Raw genomic sequence first — 22,244 nt, forward strand, 5'->3', positions numbered from 1 at the left:
TTAAATTTTTGTTTTTCCGTAACACGGGCCGCACAGATGTGAACGGAACGCGGACTCTGAGCCTGGAAACTGCCATAGTGTGGATTTCCATGGGGCGTCGGTTGACGCGGCGTCGGGTGGCGCGCGTCATCCGACGCTTCGTGAAAATGCATCGGCGGCGACGGCAAGACGCTGCCCAACAAACGCAGCCGTAGTTGATCACAAGGTTCAGCAGTGGATCTCATTATTATTAATATTCGCTTGCGATTCGAGAGCTGCGATCCGTTGAGAACGTTTTTACAGTGCCGGCGCTAGCCCACGGCTGGTCCCGGGCGAGCCTTGAAAATCGGGCCCCTTATCAGAAATTTTTGGACCACTGAAGTCTTAAAGTGGGACTTTGCGAGATTTTTTGTTCGCAAAAGATGCTATAATATCGCTGAAATTCAACTCGTTGCAAATTCCATGCTCAATTGACATCGCAGCTAAACCATTCAGTCGATCTTGGCACACAGTGGATCGCAGGTAAGTTTCGATGAGCTTTAGCTTTGAGAAGGTCCTTTCACCCGACGCGGAGGTTACTGGTAATGTTAAGAAAATTCTTAAGGTCACAGTGAAATTTGGATATATCTCATCCAGACCTTTATCAATAATGTGCGATATCATAACGAGTGCGCTCAAGTCGGTCATTCCAGCGGCTACGAAGTAAGCTTTTAAAGATTCCAGTTCTTCGGCAAGCTCCCGACCATCAATGTCACTGTTCTCGTCTTCACCAGTCAGATAATTTTCTAAAGCCTTGGACTTAGTCAAAATTTGGGTTCTGTCCAATCTCATAAAGTTATCCGAGTTTCGGATGATACTAAATGGTTCACAAACGTTTTGGGTCATTTCGAAACGTTCGCGTAGGCTTGATATCGCTATATCGCATAATTTGTTGAAAAATTCAATTTCTAACCTTTTCATTGGATCGCTAGGTCGTTCGTCGTGCTGAGACTCATAATCAAAGAATCGTCTTGTTCGTGGGGTACGTGATTCGGGTAAAGTTTGTGAAATATCTAACTTCTCAGCCATTTTTTTAGCGGTGGCTATGCAAGTTTCGAAACCGGATTCTCGAAAGGTTTGTAATTGAAGAAGAGCACCGTCAATCATGTTCATCGCAGTATGCAAATCAACTTTCGGACATTGTAAAGCTTTACTGATTTTGTTGATCACTTGCAGTACATCATACCATACTACCAATCTAATCAGAAAAGACAATGACTCAATTTCGAAACATAGGCCTCTCAGTTCCGATCTCAGCTTTGCATCTTTACCTTGCGACATTCGACAAAGTTCCTGCAACGCATCTCTGATTTCTGCTATTTGGAACCTCACAGCTTTTACAGCATTTATTTTCCCTTCACAGCGAGTTTCAGGCAGTGATTTCACACTGATATTAACGTGCTCCTTCAATATTTGCCACCTCTGGGTTGAAGCAGCGAAGACTGCGAATAGCCTTTGAAGAACACCAAAGAATAGTTCAGCTGTGACGGGCGAATGTCCGGCATCTGAAACTACTAGGTTGAGGTTGTGACAACTGCAGGAAACGAAAAACGCTCTTTTATTATCCTTCAAAATTCTGGCCTGAACACCACTATTTTTACCTTTCATATTACTGCCATTGTCATACCCTTGACCCCGACAGTTATTCAATTCAAGATTGTTTGATTTCAAGATATCTAACAACGTTTCATACAATCCCTTACCAGTTGTATCGTCTACAACAACGAAGCCAATGAAATGCTCGCAAATTTCCACGGTGTTTTTAGACACAGTGACAAATCGAACAACGGCAGTCATTTGTTCTTCATGACTAATATCGGAGGTGCAGTCTAAAATTATGGAGTAATATTTCGCGGCTACCACTCGCCTGCTAATTTCTTTGAAAATTGCATTACCCAGTATGTCAATGAATTCGTTCTGAGTTTCCTTTCCCAAATAGTGAACGCGCTGGAGGTCCCCACTTTGAACTCGACGTACATGTTCGCTTAAAATAGGATCGAATTTCGCCATCAGTTCAACTTGGCTCAAGAAATTACCGTTATTCGGCTCGTATAATCGATCGACAGTACCTCGAAATGCCATATTCCGCTTAGCTAAATGCTTAATTATTTCACCGAGTCTTTCAAGTACTTGTTTCCAATAGGTTTCCTCTCTTTGGATTAAATTTTGATTCTCATCATCGATGGTTTTTCTACAATCTAAACGAACTTTGAGTTCTTTCCAGTCTGTCATGCATTCAATGTGCATTTTGGATTTTTCATGCGGTTGGAATGTTTCAGGGTTGGAATGTTGCGGAGGCCAAACAATTTGCAGCAAAAACAATAAACGGAATCCTTAGTCTCTGAATAAATTAACCAGGATCTCTCCATTTTTTCGCCATTCTTCAGGGTTCGATAACAATTTTCTATGGTAAAGCGCCGGCGATCTGTATCAAAAGGAAAAATTGTATTCCGATCTATTTTTGTAGGCCCTAGCTTTACCAATGCTACGCGTGAACTGTCGCTGATGTTATTCGGCCACTTAGCAGGATCTTGCCAATCCATATTTGATACTGTAGAATCTTTTTCTATAACTTTTTCTGCCAAGTTGTTTCTATCTGTAGCTATCGTCTTATCTCCGGTATTCACTGACTGAGCGTCCAAATTTCCATCAGAATCTACGGCGTCCTTGGAAGGTGGACAAGCGGGGTCTAAATCATCCGTGGTTTGGCTACATTCACCACCCTCATTATCAGACCTCAACCGCTTAACATAGCCTTGAAAAAAAACAGCACTTTTTTTGTCCGCTTCACATCGAGCTTTTTTTAATTTCCGCTTTTGGGACCCTGATAAGTCTTTGGGCTTGTTCATAATGACTATCGACTATGACTTGTGCAATCCAACAATTACAAAAATAAATTCAGAAAAATTCAATCAAATCGTAATTCATGCAATGTAAGTCAAGTTGAACGCGGTTAATTATTGTTAAGTAATATGAATATCCGTAGAAATGCCTATATTAAAGATTGTGCCCTAAACGTGATCGGCCGCTGCCTGACCGGAACGTCGGCAGCTTCTGAATAAATGTCTCGTCGATATCCGAGAGTTTGCAAATTATTAGTAATTTCAAAAGAGCATCGAGAATAAAAAATAAGAAACAACAATAGGTAGCGAGAAAATTTTCAAGAAATGTTCACGTTGTTGAAAGAGTTCCTATGGAATATGCGAATACAGCGGTTCAGCTAGACAGAGCGTAGCAGTGAATCCACAGTCCATACAAGTTACAAGCAGCGTGGTCTGATAGTAGTCTCTGGGCACGCCGCGCCGCACGACGTAGCTTGACGTTTGAGCTATAAACTGGCGCATGCGCTGCAGCCGAACAAATTGTGGTGGGGGCCGTCGGTCCAGCCAACACCCCGCGCGGTCCGTGCTCGCCGGTAACCTAGTACAGCAGCGTGAGCCGTACAATGTTTCTACAAGGGCCCAATCGTTCAACCTCATTTTATAATTTTTTTTCATATTTTTTTTCTTACACCTATCATCTCGATGTTCACACACAGGATAATGTATTATCGCAGTTAACCTTATTCCGAAAAAAATTCTTATTTTCTTCAGTCTTTGGGCCCCTTCGGGAACAGGGCCCCGGGCGGTTGCCTGGTTAGCCCATACCTAGCGCCGGCGCTGCGTTTTTATCATTGCTGGTTATCACTACAAGGCGAGTACACAAGAGAAGGCAAATTGTGATCCACGGTGAAAGAATACTTAAATTTTTGTCTCATTATTCTGTAATTGAGGGCATGGGTGGAATAACTGTATGATTGAGCAGAGCAGCTTTGATGATATTGTTCTTTGTGGAATTGCGTAAAACTGATATTTGCTCGCAGACTCTACACAATTCGTCTTATTTTTTTTTTTCTATTCTAATACGTCTATGCATGCGTCTATGAATCCACAGGTAGTTGTGAAATGGGACAAAATGTAAGATGGCGGCGACGTTACGAGCGTGGTGTGAGTATACGTGGTGTGCCTAGGAGTACAGCTTCTCTCTCTAAAAAAGTTTCTCTCTCGCGCTGGACTGAAGTCGAGTAAATCCGGTATCAATGGCGTCAAAATACCCTAGATCTGTGGTGATTAATTGTTGTAACGTTGAATCTGCGCGGGGAAAAGATGAGCGGGTCTTTTGAGTATCTTCGGAGTTGTAGCGATAATCTTACGGGATTCGTGTTCTGGAGAATACATTTAATTTTTGAAACATTTAATAATTCTAATATCAATGCGAGGTCCAAAAAATGAATTACGGAAATTAGGTATTACGCAATGTGCACGATGTCATTACTGTTATATATTAATAAATGAATAATACTAGATTTTTGCAAGTCTAACCCGAGTTTGACCTCACTTTAGTCTATTTCCAAAGTATATAAAAAAACCTGAGCCCCATTTAAGAATGTATAGGAAGTACAATCACATTCATAACTTCATAGTTATGACTGCACAATACACGAAAGCGAATTTCCGCTATAAACTTTATATTTATCTGCGATTAACATTTGAAATAATCTATTTTCGATTCACACCACGAATAACCTATATGTTGCACAATACGTAACCGTCAAACTGTAATGGCCGCTGTGAGTTACGTACTCAACACGAGCTTTGTTCGTTTTAGTTACACTTTTCTACACTTTTAATACTTTTCCTGAATCTAGCCAAAGGAAGGTGCCCTTTCCTAGGGAAAGTGTAAAAAGTGAAGAAAGTGTAATAGCGTTTTCCACCGGTTGCACTGAGTGCGTACTGGCTCGAACAGTAGCGGGATTCTGTAACTCTCTCCGACAATTATCGCTGTCGCTAGCTAGCGACAGTTGTCGCTTGCATCGACGATGCTAGCGACGTAGGGTGATTCTGTAACTTAGATGTAACGATATTCATCGATGCAAAACTAGTCACAGGTGCATCGATAAATGTCAATAGATTTTCAGCAAATTTGACAACGTCGCAGATATTATCACTAAAAATCTAGTAAGTTCGGCCAGATTATTTGCGAACGCAAACAAAATCTGTATCTTTGCCGTGATCTTTCCTCGTGTTGTATAAAAAAACTTTTCTCCGATTAATCAAAAATGGAAAAAAATGGACTAGTGCAAGTATTCTGAGCCCAAACAGTTCCAATGGTTTTAGCTACTTTGAGTACTATCAACTATATAAATGTTGCAATGCTCAACTAAACTGATTTGGAGAAAAGGCCTTATATATGTCCTCTGTTTGTCACCTATTAATGATTAGAATCACTCCATCCAAGTAATTGTATAAAATTCTGAAATATTTTTTTAGGTTACTTTGACTGAACCCTTTTCACAAGTCTATTTCTCAGCATCGAAAGAGTTGATTGAATACTATTATTTAATCAACCCTCAAGATATCTTATAAATGTACTTGTATATTTGGAAAGATATTGAGCATTGAGTTAACGTAACCTTAAAAGTATGTATTTGAATTTCATACAATTACTTGGATAATTAACACCGTTTTGTATAGAAGGTTAAAACGATTATATTATTGTGCTGAAAAAAATAATTGCTTGTTGAAGTGGATCTTCATATTCACTTGCATGATGAAGTTTTCAATCCGTTTTAAATCTAAATACTATCTTGAAGGCTAGAGAAAAATTCACGCACAACATATTGATATGTGTTGCACCAATACTATCGTCCACTGTGTCACTGATTATCGTTACGCCTTAGCGAGACTTCCATATCCATCGCTACCCGACCGACAATTAACGTAACCTAACGATTCGAACTAGCGACAAATATCGATAACAGCGTCGTACAGAATCACTACTAGCGACAATTGTTGATAGGAGGCGTTAACGGTAGCGATAATCGTCGCTAGAGAGTTACGGAATCCCGCTACAGGGGGCACTCATTCCGTGCATGCGTCGCCCGGCATCGGGGCAAACCTTCTGAGTGGAATACGCCGTACGGCGTACAGGGATGTGACATTCTACATAAGAAATCAATTTTTATAATTATCAATTTTTTCCTAATTTTTTAATTAATTTCAAAATAAACACCATAAATATTTTATTTATCATGTTTTTATTAATTAAAAATAAACAATAGAAATAATAAACATAAATTGAAGTTTTAGAATAATCAACATTAAATTTAAAATGTTTTTCTTTCTTTCAACATAAATTAAAAAAATTAAACTATTCAAATAAAAAAGAACTAGAAATCCGTAGGCAATGAGTTGAGGAATAACAGCTTAGGTAACCGTTTGGATAAAATTCGGCTCTTGGTCTTTGTTAATATGGCGCCAGCTTTGGAGAACAATCTCTTTGCTGGAGCCGAAGAAGCCGGTACCAAAAGGTGCTTACACGCCAACTGTGTCAGTTGGGGATAAGCTCCTTCATATCTTCTCCAGGATTCGAAAGCATCTTCTTTTAACTCTATTAGAGGCGCAGCTATGTACAAGCTTAATTCGGATGTCTGGCTGTAACTTTGACTGGTTCTCATAGTCTCCACGAACAGCTTGTTGTGGGTTTCCCAAATGTCATCATTATCGACTTCATCAGCGGCCGAAGTTATTGACAGTGCACAATGCTCAGGTTCGCGGTTTTCTTCAATGGATCGTCTAAGGTAGTTTATAGTTCTTGTCAAAGATGCTCCATCATCAAGGTGTAATTTTTTGAAACGAAGATCTAAAAATGTTGCAGTAGTAAATAAATGAACTTTTTGTATATGCTCAAATCTTTTCTTAAATACATTTAATAATGAACTTTTTAATTGGATGGCCAAATCATGTGATGGATCTGTTTTTTCCAAATACTGTTTCAAGCACTTTATCATGGGAATAGCTTTGCTTGCGCTGACATATTTTTCACTACACATCTCCTCGGTTACTTTTTCAAACGGTTTGAGTATTTTTACGACCTCTTTCAGTACAGCAATTTCACTAGCTTGAATTATAGGCGGAGCATTAGGGTGATTCAACAAAATGCCACCCACTGTCCCACTCATAGCTAAAAACCTTTCAAGCATGTGCAATTGAGAATTCCACCGTGTTGAAACATCGCCTATCATGTGTTTAATTTTTCCTTCCGGTGCATTTGCAGCCTTTTGAGAATTCATCAATTGGTCTGCACCAACTCCGCTCTGATGGAACCATTGCTCAATTTTGCGAACTTTATCAATGAATAATTTTATTTCTATCACCATAACTGAATTTTGCACAACAAGGTTTAACGTGTGTGCTATGCAGCGAATATGCTTTGCTCTTCTAAATGCTAATTCACTGGCTTTTACAATATTTGCACCATTGTCGGTAGTGACGGCCACAATTTTTACTTCAGGTATTTCCCATTTTTTGCAAATATTTTTTATGGTGGTTGATAGGTATCCGGCGGTATGACTCTCTGAAAGTGGCTCACAAGCTATATTGAAAGAAACAATCTTAAAATTTTTGATAAAATGAATAGTTACTCCCAGATAGCTTTTCATTTGCAAATCTTTCCATTTGTCAATCATTAAACATATATTGGTAACGGATTGTAACTTGTTGATTAAAATAGCTTTTTTCTCTGCGTATTTTCCATCAATCATGCCGGTTATCGTTTTGCGACATGGGATTTTATATATTGGTGCAAGTAATTTAATCAATTTTCCAAACCCTTCTCCTTCGACCACGCTGAAAGGAAGATTATCGCGGTACATCAATAGTTGTATAGGGGCACTTTGGGGCGTCACAACAAACCCCCTCGCACCCCTCTCCGGCGCCAACCCCTCGCCTAGGAGTGACTTTGGGGCGCCTTCCCCTTCCCCCGCCGCCCCTCGCCGAGGAGTGACTTTGGGACGCCATCCCCTTCCCCCGCCGCCCCTGGCCTAGGAGTGACTTTGGGACGCCATCCCCTTCCCCCGCCGCCCTTCGCCGTGGAGCAAATTTTGGGGCCCCTTCCCCTTCCCCCGCAGCCCCTCGTCTAGGAGGTATTTTATTCTAGAAGCTTCTCCGGACGACCACCCTTTTCCCGCAACCCCTTGCCAAGGAGCGGTTTTTCCGCCTCGAAGTTCCGCGGCTCGTCAGCCCTTCGCCCGCGACCCCCTCGCCACGTGGTGAATATCGTGTGACGACCCCTTACCCCGGGTACCGTTGACTGCGAATCAGATTGCGGACTCTGCGGGATGGCCTCTGGACCTGTGCACCCTGACCATGGGACGATCTCCTTCCCCTTACCCTGGTGCCTCTGGCCGTGCGGCCGATTTTGGGGCCACCTACCCATCTGGCCCCGCTACCTCCGTTCACGAAGCGAACTCTGCGACTTGGACGTTTGGGGTTACAGGTCCTCCACCCCGGCTCTCGTTCTTTCTCCATCCCTGCTCTCTGTGCCGGGTGCTCGTGTCACTGACCTTACCCAGCCGTCAGTGTTTATCCTAAGGTTTACGTGCGCTTGGAAAATATAGACCTGGGCACTCTCTCTCTTTCTTAATGCAAGACTATAGGCATACTTAGATGTACGAGGATCAGGGCGGGTGGGTGAGGAACCAGAACTCAATGGTGGATTGCGTAGAAAAATCAAATCTCATCCTCGCAGGTTTATTCGGTTAACACAGGTGCAAATACATACATGGTTATTACAGATAACGAATAAATGATAATTACAATGTTCTTATAATTACACAAGATATGTTATCAAGGTTGTTTATTTATCAGCCTTATAATCAGCAACATTACAATTCTTAGAGGTACAACATTGAAGACAACTTATAGGATAAATGTGATTTGAATTGATGGTGTTAGTTTTGCGTTTTGTGACATGGGCTATTCGGTTGTGGAATAATTCTGCGATACGATCGTTTCTTTCGAGGTTAGGAGTAAATATATTGAGAAAATCCCGCAGAGAAAAACCAGCAGCCATAAAGTGCATAAACATAATACAAAATTGTCCACATACATCAGAAGTGAGGCTTTGAAGCTGTCTGTCGTTCCAGTCGTATCGTCTGCAATTTCTTCGTAAAGTCCGCTTATGGTGAGGGATGAATGGTGGTAATCCGAAGCTGTCGAAGTATGTACCGTGTCCGGAGGAACTGACGAAAAATGCCACCCAGTGACTACCGGGGCGTGTGTGATCATCCGTGTTTGACACAAAGGCTGTCGGGCGTGTCCAGATGAGGGGTATCTGATCCGCTGCAAAAACCCCGGTGTTCCCGTTCGGAATCGCCGGCATCGCGCTCCATATGTGTAGACTGTCCATTTTGTACCTCGTCTTCTTCTCCTTCTTCTTCTTCTTCGCCCTCGTTATCGGAGATAATCATACCACTCGTAGAAGATTGTGAGGAGGTATGTGAGTCAATCGCAGTAGTAAGTATTTCGTAGGGAACGGTAACTTCGCCGTCTGACGTAGGCGCAGACGGATCAGGAGAGATTTTCAGTGAAGCGACTGACTCTGGTATTACTGCTTGTAGCGTGAAATTTCTTTTTGGTACCTGCAGTGGCTGATTACTAGTCGAACTCTCCTCTCCGGTGATTTTGGGCTTACTGGCTGACAATGCTTCTGTATAATCGTATTTAGTTAGAATATCGTTATTGTTGATCCATTTCTTCAGTTTGAGTGCGTTGTTCATCGCACATTTGAAAAATTCCTACTTCTTAACGCCGTGGAAGAAGCACCATACCGAAGACCGTTCCAATTTGTCGAACGCCGGGCAATCGATGTCCTCCAAGTTGAATACTTGACGCGCGGTACTACTTTCAATATATTTACATTTACCGTGTCCACGGGCAAAGATTCGATGAGCGTTACGTGCGATTTCTCGGAGGTTAACGTCTAATTGAACCAGCGAGATATCACCTTCAAACCACTCGATGCCATGATGGTAGCAGGTTACGTAATTGTTCACGCCACGTTCTTTGAGCGGCAGATCCGTGAAGGGATATGGCGGTTCTATTAACCAATGCTCCGAGTAGCGGTGATCGATGGTGACGACTGCCACCTCTTTCGGTATAAATTTACCATAGATATTTCGAAATCCTTGAATATCTATCACGTAATCCAGTAATCCATACTTGAACTTGAAAGAATGTAGTCGAACGAATAGAGAGCTGGAAGAGCGAACCTGCAGTGAGGTAGTTTGAATGCTGACTGGCTCGGCACCGTAGTTACGGGTGTTTATATACAGCCTTGTGTTACAATCCCCGTCTCAATTTTTGTTTATCGGGTGTCTCCAGCCGGTCTGTTGCTCCCCTTGAAGACGTTGGCGTGGTGTAGTCACAGTGTTCTCTCTCTCTCTTTCTCTAACGGAAAACACTACCTGGTATGTCATGGAAGCGGTCGTGATAGGAGGGGCGTGATCTCCCTCTCTTTCTTAGCCCGAAAAATCTCTAATGACCTGACGTGTAGCATCAACTTCAATAAGATTATCAAATTCAGCGTACACTGGGCAATTCACAGTTTCTTTGAGAGCATCGTCGAACCGCACTTCGACCCTGAGAGTTCCATGTTTGATGAGCGACCAGTGCGATGTACAGTTGGCCGAGAGATCGGGGGTTAGGTCAAAAGCCAACAGACAATTTCCTTTAGCGAACTGCTGCCGGTCGATACCGTTTCCTTCGTTCAGAAAATGAATCCCCGTACCGGAGAAGAGGGTGTGATAAGCGTCCACGTAGAGATCGTCTTTGCCAAAACTCATCTGTAGCGGCTTCGATGGGACTTGCACCCCGTCGACGTACAACGATAGGGAATTCAAAGAGTAGTTTTGAAAATTAAACGGATTGCGCTGTCTGTCGCCGTTGAAGGCTTTATTTCTGACAAAACCGATTATCACTCGTTTCGGTAGTTGTCCGAGTATGACATCGTCCAGTGTTTCTGCCTGTACTCCTGCGTGTATGGTGAAAGACTTCACCTCGACTCTGGTTACGGGATATTTTGCCGTACCTTTGGCTAGCGTCCGTGTGTGCGCTAACAAGATTCCAGGGCTGATCTTCATTCGGCGAACGAGCAGTGAAGTTTCCAGTATGTGCAGCTTGTGGCGATTTTCGGCTTCCATGATGCAAAAACTGTCTCTTGATCTCACAAGTCGAAGACGCAGTTCCACACCGTTGATTAAAAATTTGTCTTGATTAAATACGTCACAGTGCAGATGTCCAATCAGATCAACGGTACGTGCATTGCTCATGATCCGTTTGCGTTCGATGAAACCTCGGTCAGCACCGACGGCGTCGGCGTCGTATACATCCGATACACCATCCTCGCTGTCATACCATAGAGCCGAAGAAAGATGGGATTTTTTGGCGGGGGGTGCGTAATTCAGTAGAGTCTCTATATATGCTCGATAGGCGTAAGAGTTGTTGGCTGGTGAGACTAGTTTTTGATTGAAGAATATATCGACTTGATTGAACATCGAGTGAAGCAGATTGTTTACCGGAGCGGCATGCGGAGTAGCCGCGTTGCCTTCACCTGCCGGTGAGGTAGGAGTAGACGGTTGTAGCTTCACTCGTACGCTAAGCATAGTGTGTGCCAAATCGATGTACTCATTACCGTTTCCAGGTACAACAAATTCAATCGGGGAATCGTCGGTTAGAGATGATACGGGCTTGTAGGTTACCCATTGACCAGCCTCAATAGACGTCTGCGTTGGTGGTAGAGAAAACAAATCCAGTTCCGACTTCATACACTCACCCGAGTGCGCGTGCAGAAAGGCCATTGTTGATGTTTAGATTGAAGACAAGCGGCGCGTGGACTTACCGGGGTCCGAATATGTCTGTAAGGTCCCGTTTTTTACAACACTTTTTCCGCTTAGTTTTCTTGACGGTTCCGGCACGCTTGGGTATCTTGACCGATGTTTTCTTTTTCGACCTTCGTCTAATTTTTCTCGTAGTACCAGCTGCTCGGTGCGCGCCGACAAGTCTGTTGACGCGGGCAATGTTTGACTGACGCGCTAATCCGCCGGCTCGGCTTTTATAACCGCTGCCCTTCATGAGTTTATCAATGTTTTCTTCAGCAGCTCTTTTCAATTTGTGTCCTGATTCTATGAAACGACTCTTGACTGCCTGTTTGAACGGAGTGTCGTTTCTTACGTCTGTCATGACGTTTATCCCTGCACGTAGTGCTTCTCTTCCGACCGCGCGAGCACCACTGGACAGCAGAGGTAGTATTCGACGAAACAGGCCTCCCAAGATGCTGCCGATTCCGTGCCCGCGTTGATGCGGTGCTGCTCGGTAAACCGTCTCAATGCCTCCACCGCCGAGCTGATTTTCGTAATGTTGTATATAATGAGCCATGTCGTACCTGGTATGTTTTCCCTCTCTCTTTTGCTGAGCGACTCCTGTGATTCCAGTCAATTACTGAACGCGTCTAAAATGCAGCGTTACCGTCAGTGTCCCACTCGTGAATGGTGCTGGACTACCGAATTGATCTCTTATATCGATCTCGATGGTTTGAAAGTTCGTGAGCATCACTGGTACGTAGTACAGTGGCGATAGTGTTTTCATCTCTGATTCGCCTTGTAAGATATTGCCTTTGCCGCATGTTTGAATGACTCGTAACAGCGGGGCGTAAACATCTCCAACGATACGTGGCTCCACCAGATCGCAATAAATAAACATCTGGCAGCCGGGGATCCTTGATGATTTGTTGGTTTCGGATACCTTGCAATCTGATACCACAACTGCACCTTCCCCAGGAGAATTGTAATGCGTGACACAGGGTATCGTTTCATTTTTCACTGGCGCATACCCCCGAGGGTGTTTAAACGTGAGTGGATAATGAATTTCGGCCAGCCCGACTTCCCAGTCTCCCGTTAGTTGAATCTGACGCGGTAACTGGGTAATGTAACAGCACGTCCGATTCTCCGGAAAATACTGCATCGAGCTGTTGCTCAGTAAAGTTAGGTAAAACTGATCCCGGGACATTTTCTTTGATGCACGAGTCGAACGGTGAACACTCAACGACTGCGAGACATGCTGCAATAACACGCTATTTTATCATCCCCGTGTTTCCCCCTCCACACGCTGAAGTTCAGGGTCGTAGAACAAGCCGTCGATTACTTCGCCGTTGAGATCTTCCAAGACGTACACTATCGGTGAACGTGCAAGCACTCGTCGGATTTTGAATAATTCTTCGTTCCAGTTTGCCGCGTAGCCTTTTTCAAATGTTCCCTTGGTTTAACTAATTCGTATAAAATCATTCTTATGGAATCTCGGTTTGCCATTTGGACGCGGAGGATAACGCTTTTCCATGTGGGCACGTGTTGTAGCAGCATTGCGAAGCGTCACTTCCGACGGCGCCATGCCGATGCTCGAGTGAACTGTATTGTTGTAGGCTTGCACGATTTGTGGCAAAACATCGACGTAGCGTTGCGTCTTTTTATGCGTGAAGTAACGCCACAGGCGTTCTTTGAGTGTACGATTGAATCGCTCCACGATAGCTGCTTTCACGTCGGGATTACGAGTAACACGATATCGTATTTCATTGTCGCGAAGTATCTTCTGAAAAGCACTCCCGACAAATTCTTTACCTTTGTCCGTTTGCAGTAGGTCGGGTCTACGCGGCGTAGTGTGTAACACTTGCTCGAAACCTTCAGCAACGGTTGCGGCTGTCTTTCGTTTCAGCGGGACCACCCATGCGTACTTGCTCAATACATCGATGACCACCAGGAGATAGCGAAAACCGTCGTTGCGGCTCTTCATGGAACTCAGGTCAGCCACGTCAGCTTCCCATACGACGTCTATGTTGGAAACGTTGTACCTTGCTCTCGGAAATTTCCTGTGCACAGGCTTGTGTAAGGTGTAGGCATCCTGAGCTGCCAGCCATTTTCTCACCGAATCGCGAGAGTTGTTTTCGCGTGCAACATCTTCCAGAATTCGTGCTCCCGCGTAACCGGCAGTATGCGAGGGATTGTAATACGTTTCTTCAAGGAGAGTCGTCATTTTTCTTCAGCCGAAGTGTTTTCCAACCGGATTTTGCTCCGGTGGCGCGTTTGCGTAGAGTGTATCCTGCGTCGTGAGAACGGCTGGTTACGGGTTTAACGTTTGCGGAACTTCGTCTCTTCATCGGGGAACTACTGGTGTGTGTCGATAGTTGTTGCGATGTTACCGTCGGAAAACCCGGAGCGTCGAATGTGCGTATGTCTTTCCAAAGCGTATCGTTCCCCACGTATTCTCGGGGTACGTTGATCGTCTGAAGAAACCGTGCAAACTGACCAGCCCCTGTAGGAGTAACAGACTTCCTAGATCGCATGGCATGATTGACCAGGTCGACGATGTTTGCGCCGGGAACTGTAACGCCGTCTAACGAGACGGTTCCTGCGGCATCCCAAGAAAATCGTTCCGGTACGCTGCCAAGTTCGCGCATTAGCATTTCGGCCTTTGCACGATACTTCCTTGGTACCGCTGACGCGACTTTCTTTGCGCGCGCTTGAACGTTGCCAGGACTCGCAGCTACGGTGGGAGATATCATTGATTCTTCGACTGTGTTTCCGTCTTCTTCTTCTCCCTCCTCCTCCTCTTCCTCCTTCTCCTTTTCCTCGAGAACGTCTCATTTCATGGGTTTGCGTGCGTCGTTTGCAAAAAACAAATATTGTTGAAGTACCTGCTGATAGAGTTTCCATTTTTCTGCGTCGTCTTTCGACGGCTTGTTCAAGATGTCCTTTATCTCGTTGTTGAGTCTTGAATCTTGGATCGGTGCGTGTGGTAGTTGTATTTCCAGGTGAAAGCGTAGTGGCTATACCCTCGCTGACGCGTTGTTGAAATCTCTCCATATTCTCCATAGGAATTAAAACCATCTTCTTTGTACGTTCCATTTTGCTACTTGGAGAAGAGGCTGGAAGCTGAAGTCCCGAGTAACGGAGCGAGCAAGAGGGTGAGAAATCCGATCCCACGTTAGTTGAATCTGACGCGGTAACTGGGTAATGTAACAGCACGTCCGATTCTCCGGAAAATACTGCATCGAGCTGTTGCTCAGTAAAGTTAGGTAAAACTGATCCCGGGACATTTTCTTTGATGCACGAGTCGAACGGTGAACACTCAACGACTGCGAGACATGCTGCAATAACACGCTATTTTATCATCCCCGTGTTTCCCCCTCCACACGCTGAAGTTCAGGGTCGTAGAACAAGCCGTCGATTACTTCGCCGTTGAGATCTTCCAAGACGTACACTATCGGTGAACGTGCAAGCACTCGTCGGATTTTGAATAATTCTTCGTTCCAGTTTGCCGCGTAGCCTTTTTCAAATGTTCCCTTGGTTTAACTAATTCGTATAAAATCATTCTTATGGAATCTCGGTTTGCCATTTGGACGCGGAGGATAACGCTTTTCCATGTGGGCACGTGTTGTAGCAGCATTGCGAAGCGTCACTTCCGACGGCGCCATGCCGATGCTCGAGTGAACTGTATTGTTGTAGGCTTGCACGATTTGTGGCAAAACATCGACGTAGCGTTGCGTCTTTTTATGCGTGAAGTAACGCCACAGGCGTTCTTTGAGTGTACGATTGAATCGCTCCACGATAGCTGCTTTCACGTCGGGATTACGAGTAACACGATATCGTATTTCATTGTCGCGAAGTATCTTCTGAAAAGCACTCCCGACAAATTCTTTACCTTTGTCCGTTTGCAGTAGGTCGGGTCTACGCGGCGTAGTGTGTAACACTTGCTCGAAACCTTCAGCAACGGTTGCGGCTGTCTTTCGTTTCAGCGGGACCACCCATGCGTACTTGCTCAATACATCGATGACCACCAGGAGATAGCGAAAACCGTCGTTGCGGCTCTTCATGGAACTCAGGTCAGCCACGTCAGCTTCCCATACGACGTCTATGTTGGAAACGTTGTACCTTGCTCTCGGAAATTTCCTGTGCACAGGCTTGTGTAAGGTGTAGGCATCCTGAGCTGCCAGCCATTTTCTCACCGAATCGCGAGAGTTGTTTTCGCGTGCAACATCTTCCAGAATTCGTGCTCCCGCGTAACCGGCAGTATGCGAGGGATTGTAATACGTTTCTTCAAGGAGAGTCGTCATTTTTCTTCAGCCGAAGTGTTTTCCAACCGGATTTTGCTCCGGTGGCGCGTTTGCGTAGAGTGTATCCTGCGTCGTGAGAACGGCTGGTTACGGGTTTAACGTTTGCGGAACTTCGTCTCTTCATCGGGGAACTACTGGTGTGTGTCGATAGTTGTTGCGATGTTACCGTCGGAAAACCCGGAGCGTCGAATGTGCGTATGTCTTTCCAAAGCGTATCGTTCCCCACGTATTCTCGGGGTACGTTGATCGTCTGAAGAAACCGTGCAAACTGACCAGCCCCTGTAGGAGTAACAGACTTCCTAGATCGCATGGCATGATTGACCAGGTCGACGATGTTTGCGCCGGGAACTGTAACGCCGTCTAACGAGACGGTTCCTGCGGCATCCCAAGAAAATCGTTCCGGTACGCTGCCAAGTTCGCGCATTAGCATTTCGGCCTTTGCACGATACTTCCTTGGTACCGCTGACGCGACTTTCTTTGCGCGCGCTTGAACGTTGCCAGGACTCGCAGCTACGGTGGGAGATATCATTGATTCTTCGACTGTGTTTCCGTCTTCTTCTTCTCCCTCCTCCTCCTCTTCCTCCTTCTCCTTTTCCTCGAGAACGTCTCATTTCATGGGTTTGCGTGCGTCGTTTGCAAAAAACAAATATTGTTGAAGTACCTGCTGATAGAGTTTCCATTTTTCTGCGTCGTCTTTCGACGGCTTGTTCAAGATGTCCTTTATCTCGTTGTTGAGTCTTGAATCTTGGATCGGTGCGTGTGGTAGTTGTATTTCCAGGTGAAAGCGTAGTGGCTATACCCTCGCTGACGCGTTGTTGAAATCTCTCCATATTCTCCATAGGAATTAAAACCATCTTCTTTGTACGTTCCATTTTGCTACTTGGAGAAGAGGCTGGAAGCTGAAGTCCCGAGTAACGGAGCGAGCAAGAGGGTGAGAAATCCGTTCCCACGTTGAACAAGAAAACGTTTTTTGGACTTCCAGGTACCCCGGTTGCTGGCCAACCGCCGTAATGTCTGTTTATGACGTGCCAGACGATTTTTCTGAATTCTGGACAGTGCTACGTTACCCTCCAAGGTGTTCAATGCACACTCACAAATGGTCTTTACCAGCGAATTGTCGGCCGTGCGTAGCAATGCCGATCTCTGCGACGGGTTCAATTTCTGCAGAGCGTGCAGCGCTACTGCGTTTGCTTTGGTGAAATCGGCACGAGCTCTGCGACCGGACGCGGTACGGCGTATTCGAGGCATTACAGCTGAACGACTGGAACCCGGTGCGCATTGGTGACCTTTATATCCTTTCGCGGAACGTAGACATAGTGATTATCGTCCGAAGGGAAGATGTTTGATCGGAAACGGCAATTCTCCGGAGTGGATTGCTTCAGGTCGAAAAGCAGATATCCGTGTAGCTCTGCGGTAGCGTCGTGATTGGCCTCTTCAAGAAACCTCGGATCTTCGGGATACACCTATCTGGCAAGATGTTGAATTTGGGCACGATCCCGTAGATTTTTGAAGAAGACTATGTAGTTTGCGTTGAGGGAAATATCTCGTTGACCGTTGCCCTTGTGAAAGAGATTTTGTGTTATGTAGAAAACGCTGAGGTTCTTATGATAATAGACCTTGGTAAAAAGATCAACGACGACATTGTTTGAAGCCTCTCGCATCAGATCGTCGATTACCAAAAGTTTCGGTTTTTTGTCACCCTCGTAATCAGCGTGTTGCGGTAACCCCTCGCGGTACTCTATACTCTTGTCTCCGTCGTACAACGGCTGCCATTCGTCAAAGTACCATATCACACGACTAAATCTTGTGTTGCGCATTGACGTTCCATGACGCAGAAAGTTCTTGACGAAATTTGATTTACCGCATTCTGATGGCCCGGCTACAATGGCCGAAAACGGATGTTTCCAACGTGTGTCCGTCATCGAAGAAGAAGAAGAAGAAGAAGAAGAAGAAGAAGAAGAAGAAGAAGAAGAAGAAGAAGAAGAAGAAGAAGAAGAATCCAGGGATAATGCGGGATCTATAAAAAATTGAAACAATTGAAAACACGTTCTTTTACTACGCTAGCTTGCTCGCGGCGGCGGCGGCGGCGGCACTCCCTTCGTGCGCTGACCATGAGCTTATTCAAGCGCACGCGGAAGCGTAACCGCGCAGGTACGAGCTCATCGGCACGGTCGCGGTCGAGCTGATTGTGCGTGAGGCGCGTACGCCATGAGCTTATTTGTACGCGTGCGCGCAGTGATATCAGCTTGAAAACAGCGCGCCCCGCCGCGGTTTACGAGATGAATTTTTACGAGCAATGCGAGATTTTTTCACAATTTTTCATGCGTAGGGTTTAAGCGTGGTGCTAACCTTTATACAGTTTGGCGGGACACATACAAGAGAGTATCTGATGGGTTGGCCTGGCGTCTCGCCGGTTGGAATAACAGGCGGTTGGGGTAAGAATCCCTTCGGTGTCCTCTGTCTGTCCGTCTATTTGTTTGTCTGTCTATCTATCTGTCGCTCAAACGCGCGCGTGGCTTGCCGTCCGGGTGTCTGTACTACCGCAGAGTGAGAAGACGGAAGCTGTGGTGTGCAACTGCTCGGAGTCCGGGATCTTTGTCATCATCCAGTGCGATAACCGTAGGGCAGCGTATCGAAACTCGTGAGGCAACAACGCCTTTTCACGTACACCGGTTTACACGTTTTGTGCTCGGAGCGCGTCACGACTGCGTGCAGTTCCGTTCGGCGAATGGCGCGATACTCCAAGGGAATGGGTGCAGCGGCTTCTACCACCATCCGCTTGATGGCCTCGAAGTTGATTTTCGAGCTCGTTGCGTGATTCAGTGATATGCCTTTCACCTTGCAAATTTCCACCTCTTCACCATTCGGACGTTTAATGATGAAAGCATAGAATTTTGGCCCTCCCGAGACGAAAGCGCGTATAAAACTCCCACGGCCGTAAGACGCCAACTCGTCCGTCAGGTCGCCAAGAAAGTTACCCGTGGGAGGTTCATACTCGTTTGGCCTTCGGAGGTTTCGGGTATAAATTACTGAATCGGTGTCGTAATAGAGCACGCGCCGATCGAGCTTCTCAAGGAACGAGAAGAGCTTCAACCGAGCCTGGGCAGTGGTGTACGAGGCAATCACGACGTTTGCCAGCGCTGACGGTTCAACGCTGTGTTGCGCGTGCGACCAACAACACTTCGTCGTTCACGGGCAGCAAACCGGACACCTCGACTTCAGGGTTGGTCAAAAGCTCGAGCAGCTGCTGACGCGTCTTTATAACCTCTGTTTTTACCAGATTCTCGCGTTGCCCGAACTTGCCCCAAAACGAATTTAAGCATAATTTGGAAACTGATCGCATGCCGGGATCCTTAGCAATACGGTCGCGATCTAGCCGTATACCCTCGACCCGCTCATACTCATCAAGGCAGCGCATTCGAGCCGGCTCGTCCTCGCATTCAGCAGGCCAGCCGCTTGCCTCTTGCCTAATCTTGAGGAAGGTGTCGATATAGCCGGCGAAATGCCCACCTTGATGAGTAGTCGGGTCAAACGATGTCACCGTATATGACCAGATCTCACTTATGCTCCAGATCTTGTATCCCATTTCCACGGCTTTTTTTAATTCGATCGACACCCACGTGCCCTCGAATTCTCGCGCAGCCTCGTCATCATGTCTACACTCGTCCTGGTTCAAACTCTGACAACATGAGCGGCACAAGGCAAACATAAGTTTGTCATGCATGCGCACCGGCAAAACAGGGTGATAAAGATTGCGACGCGGTAAAACTCGGCACTTGATGAGCCCCTCAACTCGCGTGATGTCGCAACCGCTTGACCCTGTCAAGAGCTCCTCTCCAACGTAGACCGTCGGGTGGCCGACGAGCAAACATCGACGTATCGTATTTCCTCGTACGCGTTGCCCGTTGCATCTGTTTTCACCTCGTAGTATCGGGAAGTGTTCCCCGTTCGACCGCCGTAGGACGCATCACGCGGATTGAGTGCTTCGCTCGTGGCAGTGCCAGCGATCAGCGGTTGTGTTGCCACGTACTCCCTCATCTCCTCGTTCTCCCTCAAGCTCCGATCAAACTCGCATTCCCACTGTTCCGTCACGCGGTAACCCAATTCGCGCATACGCCTGATCTTTGCACGAGTTTCCTCGTAGCGCCTGTCCAACGTCTCGCCCTTGACGCTACGCCTATCGCGGTCGATTCGTAAACATTTACGACAGCCGTGCCAGAAACAACCGTGAAACTCGTAGACGTGTCGCGTACCGTCGCCCGCGACATGGTATCCGTCCACCTTGCGATCCGTCTCCGGAATCCGAAACTCACGTCCGTTTCCGGCATGCCTGATGTCAATACCCAGCTCGCGCTCTTTCACGACCAACCACTCCAGAGCCTTACGAGACTGGGCGTCGGCAAGACGATAGCCGCCCGGTGGCAGGATACCTATTCGCTCCGGTTGTAAAAATATTTTACGGAACAGCACCGAACAAGCCGAGGCAATTGTCGTGCTCTCGGTAAAGGGACACACTCTGCCGCACTCCAGAAATATGTCCCTGAATGCTACGCACGCACGTCGCAGAATATCCACGTCCGACCGACAGTACGACAACAATTCCGCGTCAAAGTCGAACAGATGGTCGTTCGCTACAGCCTCGTTGTACCATGAGTAAAACTCTGCTCGCGCATCGCTACTCATGGTATGCGGAGAGTAAAACTTCGCTGCGGGGAGCGGTCCCACGTAACCCACGTTTTCAGGGGTATTGAAAAGGTGGGGAAATACACCTTTCACGGAAGTAGTCGGTAGTCCAAAAGCCTTCGGTAGCGCCGATAATGCCATAGGCATATATGCTAAGGAATCCAGAAATCGGGTGTGACCCGTTTCGAGCATAATGATCTTACTGCCGCTTAGGATGACCTGCGGCGGGTTTCCATCCCGCTCAACCATATGCCGCAGTATAAATTGCGCGTCAAAACCTTTTGCATTGTGCGCAATGCATACGATGCGGGCAAAGTCCTGAACGGGCCGAGTAGCAAAGTCTACCAACTCCTTCACCGGTTCCCTCCTGAAAACGAACTCACGTACGAGCCCGCAAGCGGAACAGCCGTTCGATATATCGGGATCGTGGATACATTGCGTACACACTTGTTGCGCTACGCACAAGTTCGGCACATGTATGTTTGTCGTCGCGTCACCGTCTACCGTCTCGCATTGCTGCGTTTCGAAATCATAAAAAATGAAGATGTAACGTTTCGGTCTTGTCGCGTCTTTCAGCGGCGTCATGAAGCAGTAGTGATTGTACGGTCTGTTGCAGCGGCACGTGACGCAAAAACGGGTTTCACAAATGTGTACCCTCCGCGAAAGATTTACGAATCGCTCGCAATTCCGGCATATACGCAGCGTTGCACAAACGGAGCGACGCGGACTGAAAGAGCCGATCCTGCGGTGGTACTCCAGACAACCGTTACCGCGGAACACGCGTCTGCAATCGGGACACTCGATTTCGCGAGACTCGCTGTTGCACGGTGGCGATGCGAGGCACTGTAGGCACTTTACGGAACATCGGTGTTCGTACCCGTTGTTAAATTTCCTATTGCAGGGTTGACAGAAAAAGGCCCCTGCTGCCGCCGCGGTTAAATTTACAATTGGGCAATAATGCTGTTCTTCGGGATAATACAGCAGATTCAATCGGTGCCTGACATCGCCTGTTCCGTTTGCTCTCACCACGGCAGTACCGTCGTAAAATACCGCTTCACCGGTACCTAGCCTTCCCAACTCGTACACTGTGATGAGGAATCCCTCGCGTGCCAGATAGTTCTGAAACTGTGCGATTTCATGCACTGTGCACCCCGTTGGCGGAATCTCGACACCGGCGTTCGCAACAAGATTACGCGCTTCTGCACGCTGGAAACTGGACCTAGCGAATCTCACCATCTCGTAATGCTCGTGCAGAGCGCCACTGCGGTTCGGGCCTCTCTCGGCGTGAGCCTTGGCTACAACGAGGGCACGAGGTAAACACAACCCGTCGCTGTTGACAATCTGCACGACGGATTTTTTAAGTACCCGCGCGTGCGTGATCGGCTTCGGCTTTCCGCGACCCTCCGGCACTCCAACACTGTGTACCGTCACGGTGAAGACGCTGTCGACGTCAAACTCTGATGCGCTCTGGGCTACGCTGAAAACTAACTTCCAGAGGTCACTGTACCGCGAATCCCTCACCGGCCGGAACGATAACCACGCAGGACCATGATTAAAACTCT

At 46.5% G+C, this 22,244-nt stretch overlaps 3 protein-coding genes across 3 annotated transcripts; all 3 read right to left on the bottom strand.

Moving 5' to 3' along the window:
• Positions 1-363: 363 nt before the first annotated feature.
• Positions 364-2,265, bottom strand: LOC124304936 (zinc finger MYM-type protein 1-like). The gene has a single exon (XM_046763743.1). The coding sequence runs from the start codon at positions 2,263-2,265 to the stop codon at positions 364-366; it is 1,902 nt and encodes a 633-aa protein (XP_046619699.1).
• A 3,961-nt stretch (positions 2,266-6,226) lies between these two features.
• LOC124304937 (zinc finger BED domain-containing protein 4-like) lies at positions 6,227-7,216 on the bottom strand. The gene has a single exon (XM_046763744.1). It carries the CDS (start codon positions 7,214-7,216, stop codon positions 6,227-6,229), a length of 990 nt encoding a protein of 329 aa, XP_046619700.1.
• Positions 7,217-10,357: 3,141 nt separating this feature from the next.
• LOC124304938 (uncharacterized protein F54H12.2-like) lies at positions 10,358-11,695 on the bottom strand. The gene has a single exon (XM_046763745.1). The coding sequence runs from the start codon at positions 11,693-11,695 to the stop codon at positions 10,358-10,360; it is 1,338 nt and encodes a 445-aa protein (XP_046619701.1).
• Positions 11,696-22,244: the final 10,549 nt, after the last annotated feature.

Source organism: Neodiprion virginianus, chromosome 5 (assembly GCF_021901495.1).
Source record: "Neodiprion virginianus isolate iyNeoVirg1 chromosome 5, iyNeoVirg1.1, whole genome shotgun sequence".
NCBI classification, from domain to species: domain Eukaryota; kingdom Metazoa; phylum Arthropoda; class Insecta; order Hymenoptera; family Diprionidae; genus Neodiprion; species Neodiprion virginianus.

Excerpts from the sequence above, each read along its gene's own strand:
- LOC124304938 (XM_046763745.1), bottom strand. The coding sequence starts at position 11,695 with ATGGCCTTTCTGCACGCGCACTCGGGTGAGTGTATGAAGTCGGAACTG.
- LOC124304937 (XM_046763744.1), bottom strand. The coding sequence starts at position 7,216 with ATGGTGATAGAAATAAAATTATTCATTGATAAAGTTCGCAAAATTGAG.
- LOC124304936 (XM_046763743.1), bottom strand. The coding sequence starts at position 2,265 with ATGCACATTGAATGCATGACAGACTGGAAAGAACTCAAAGTTCGTTTA.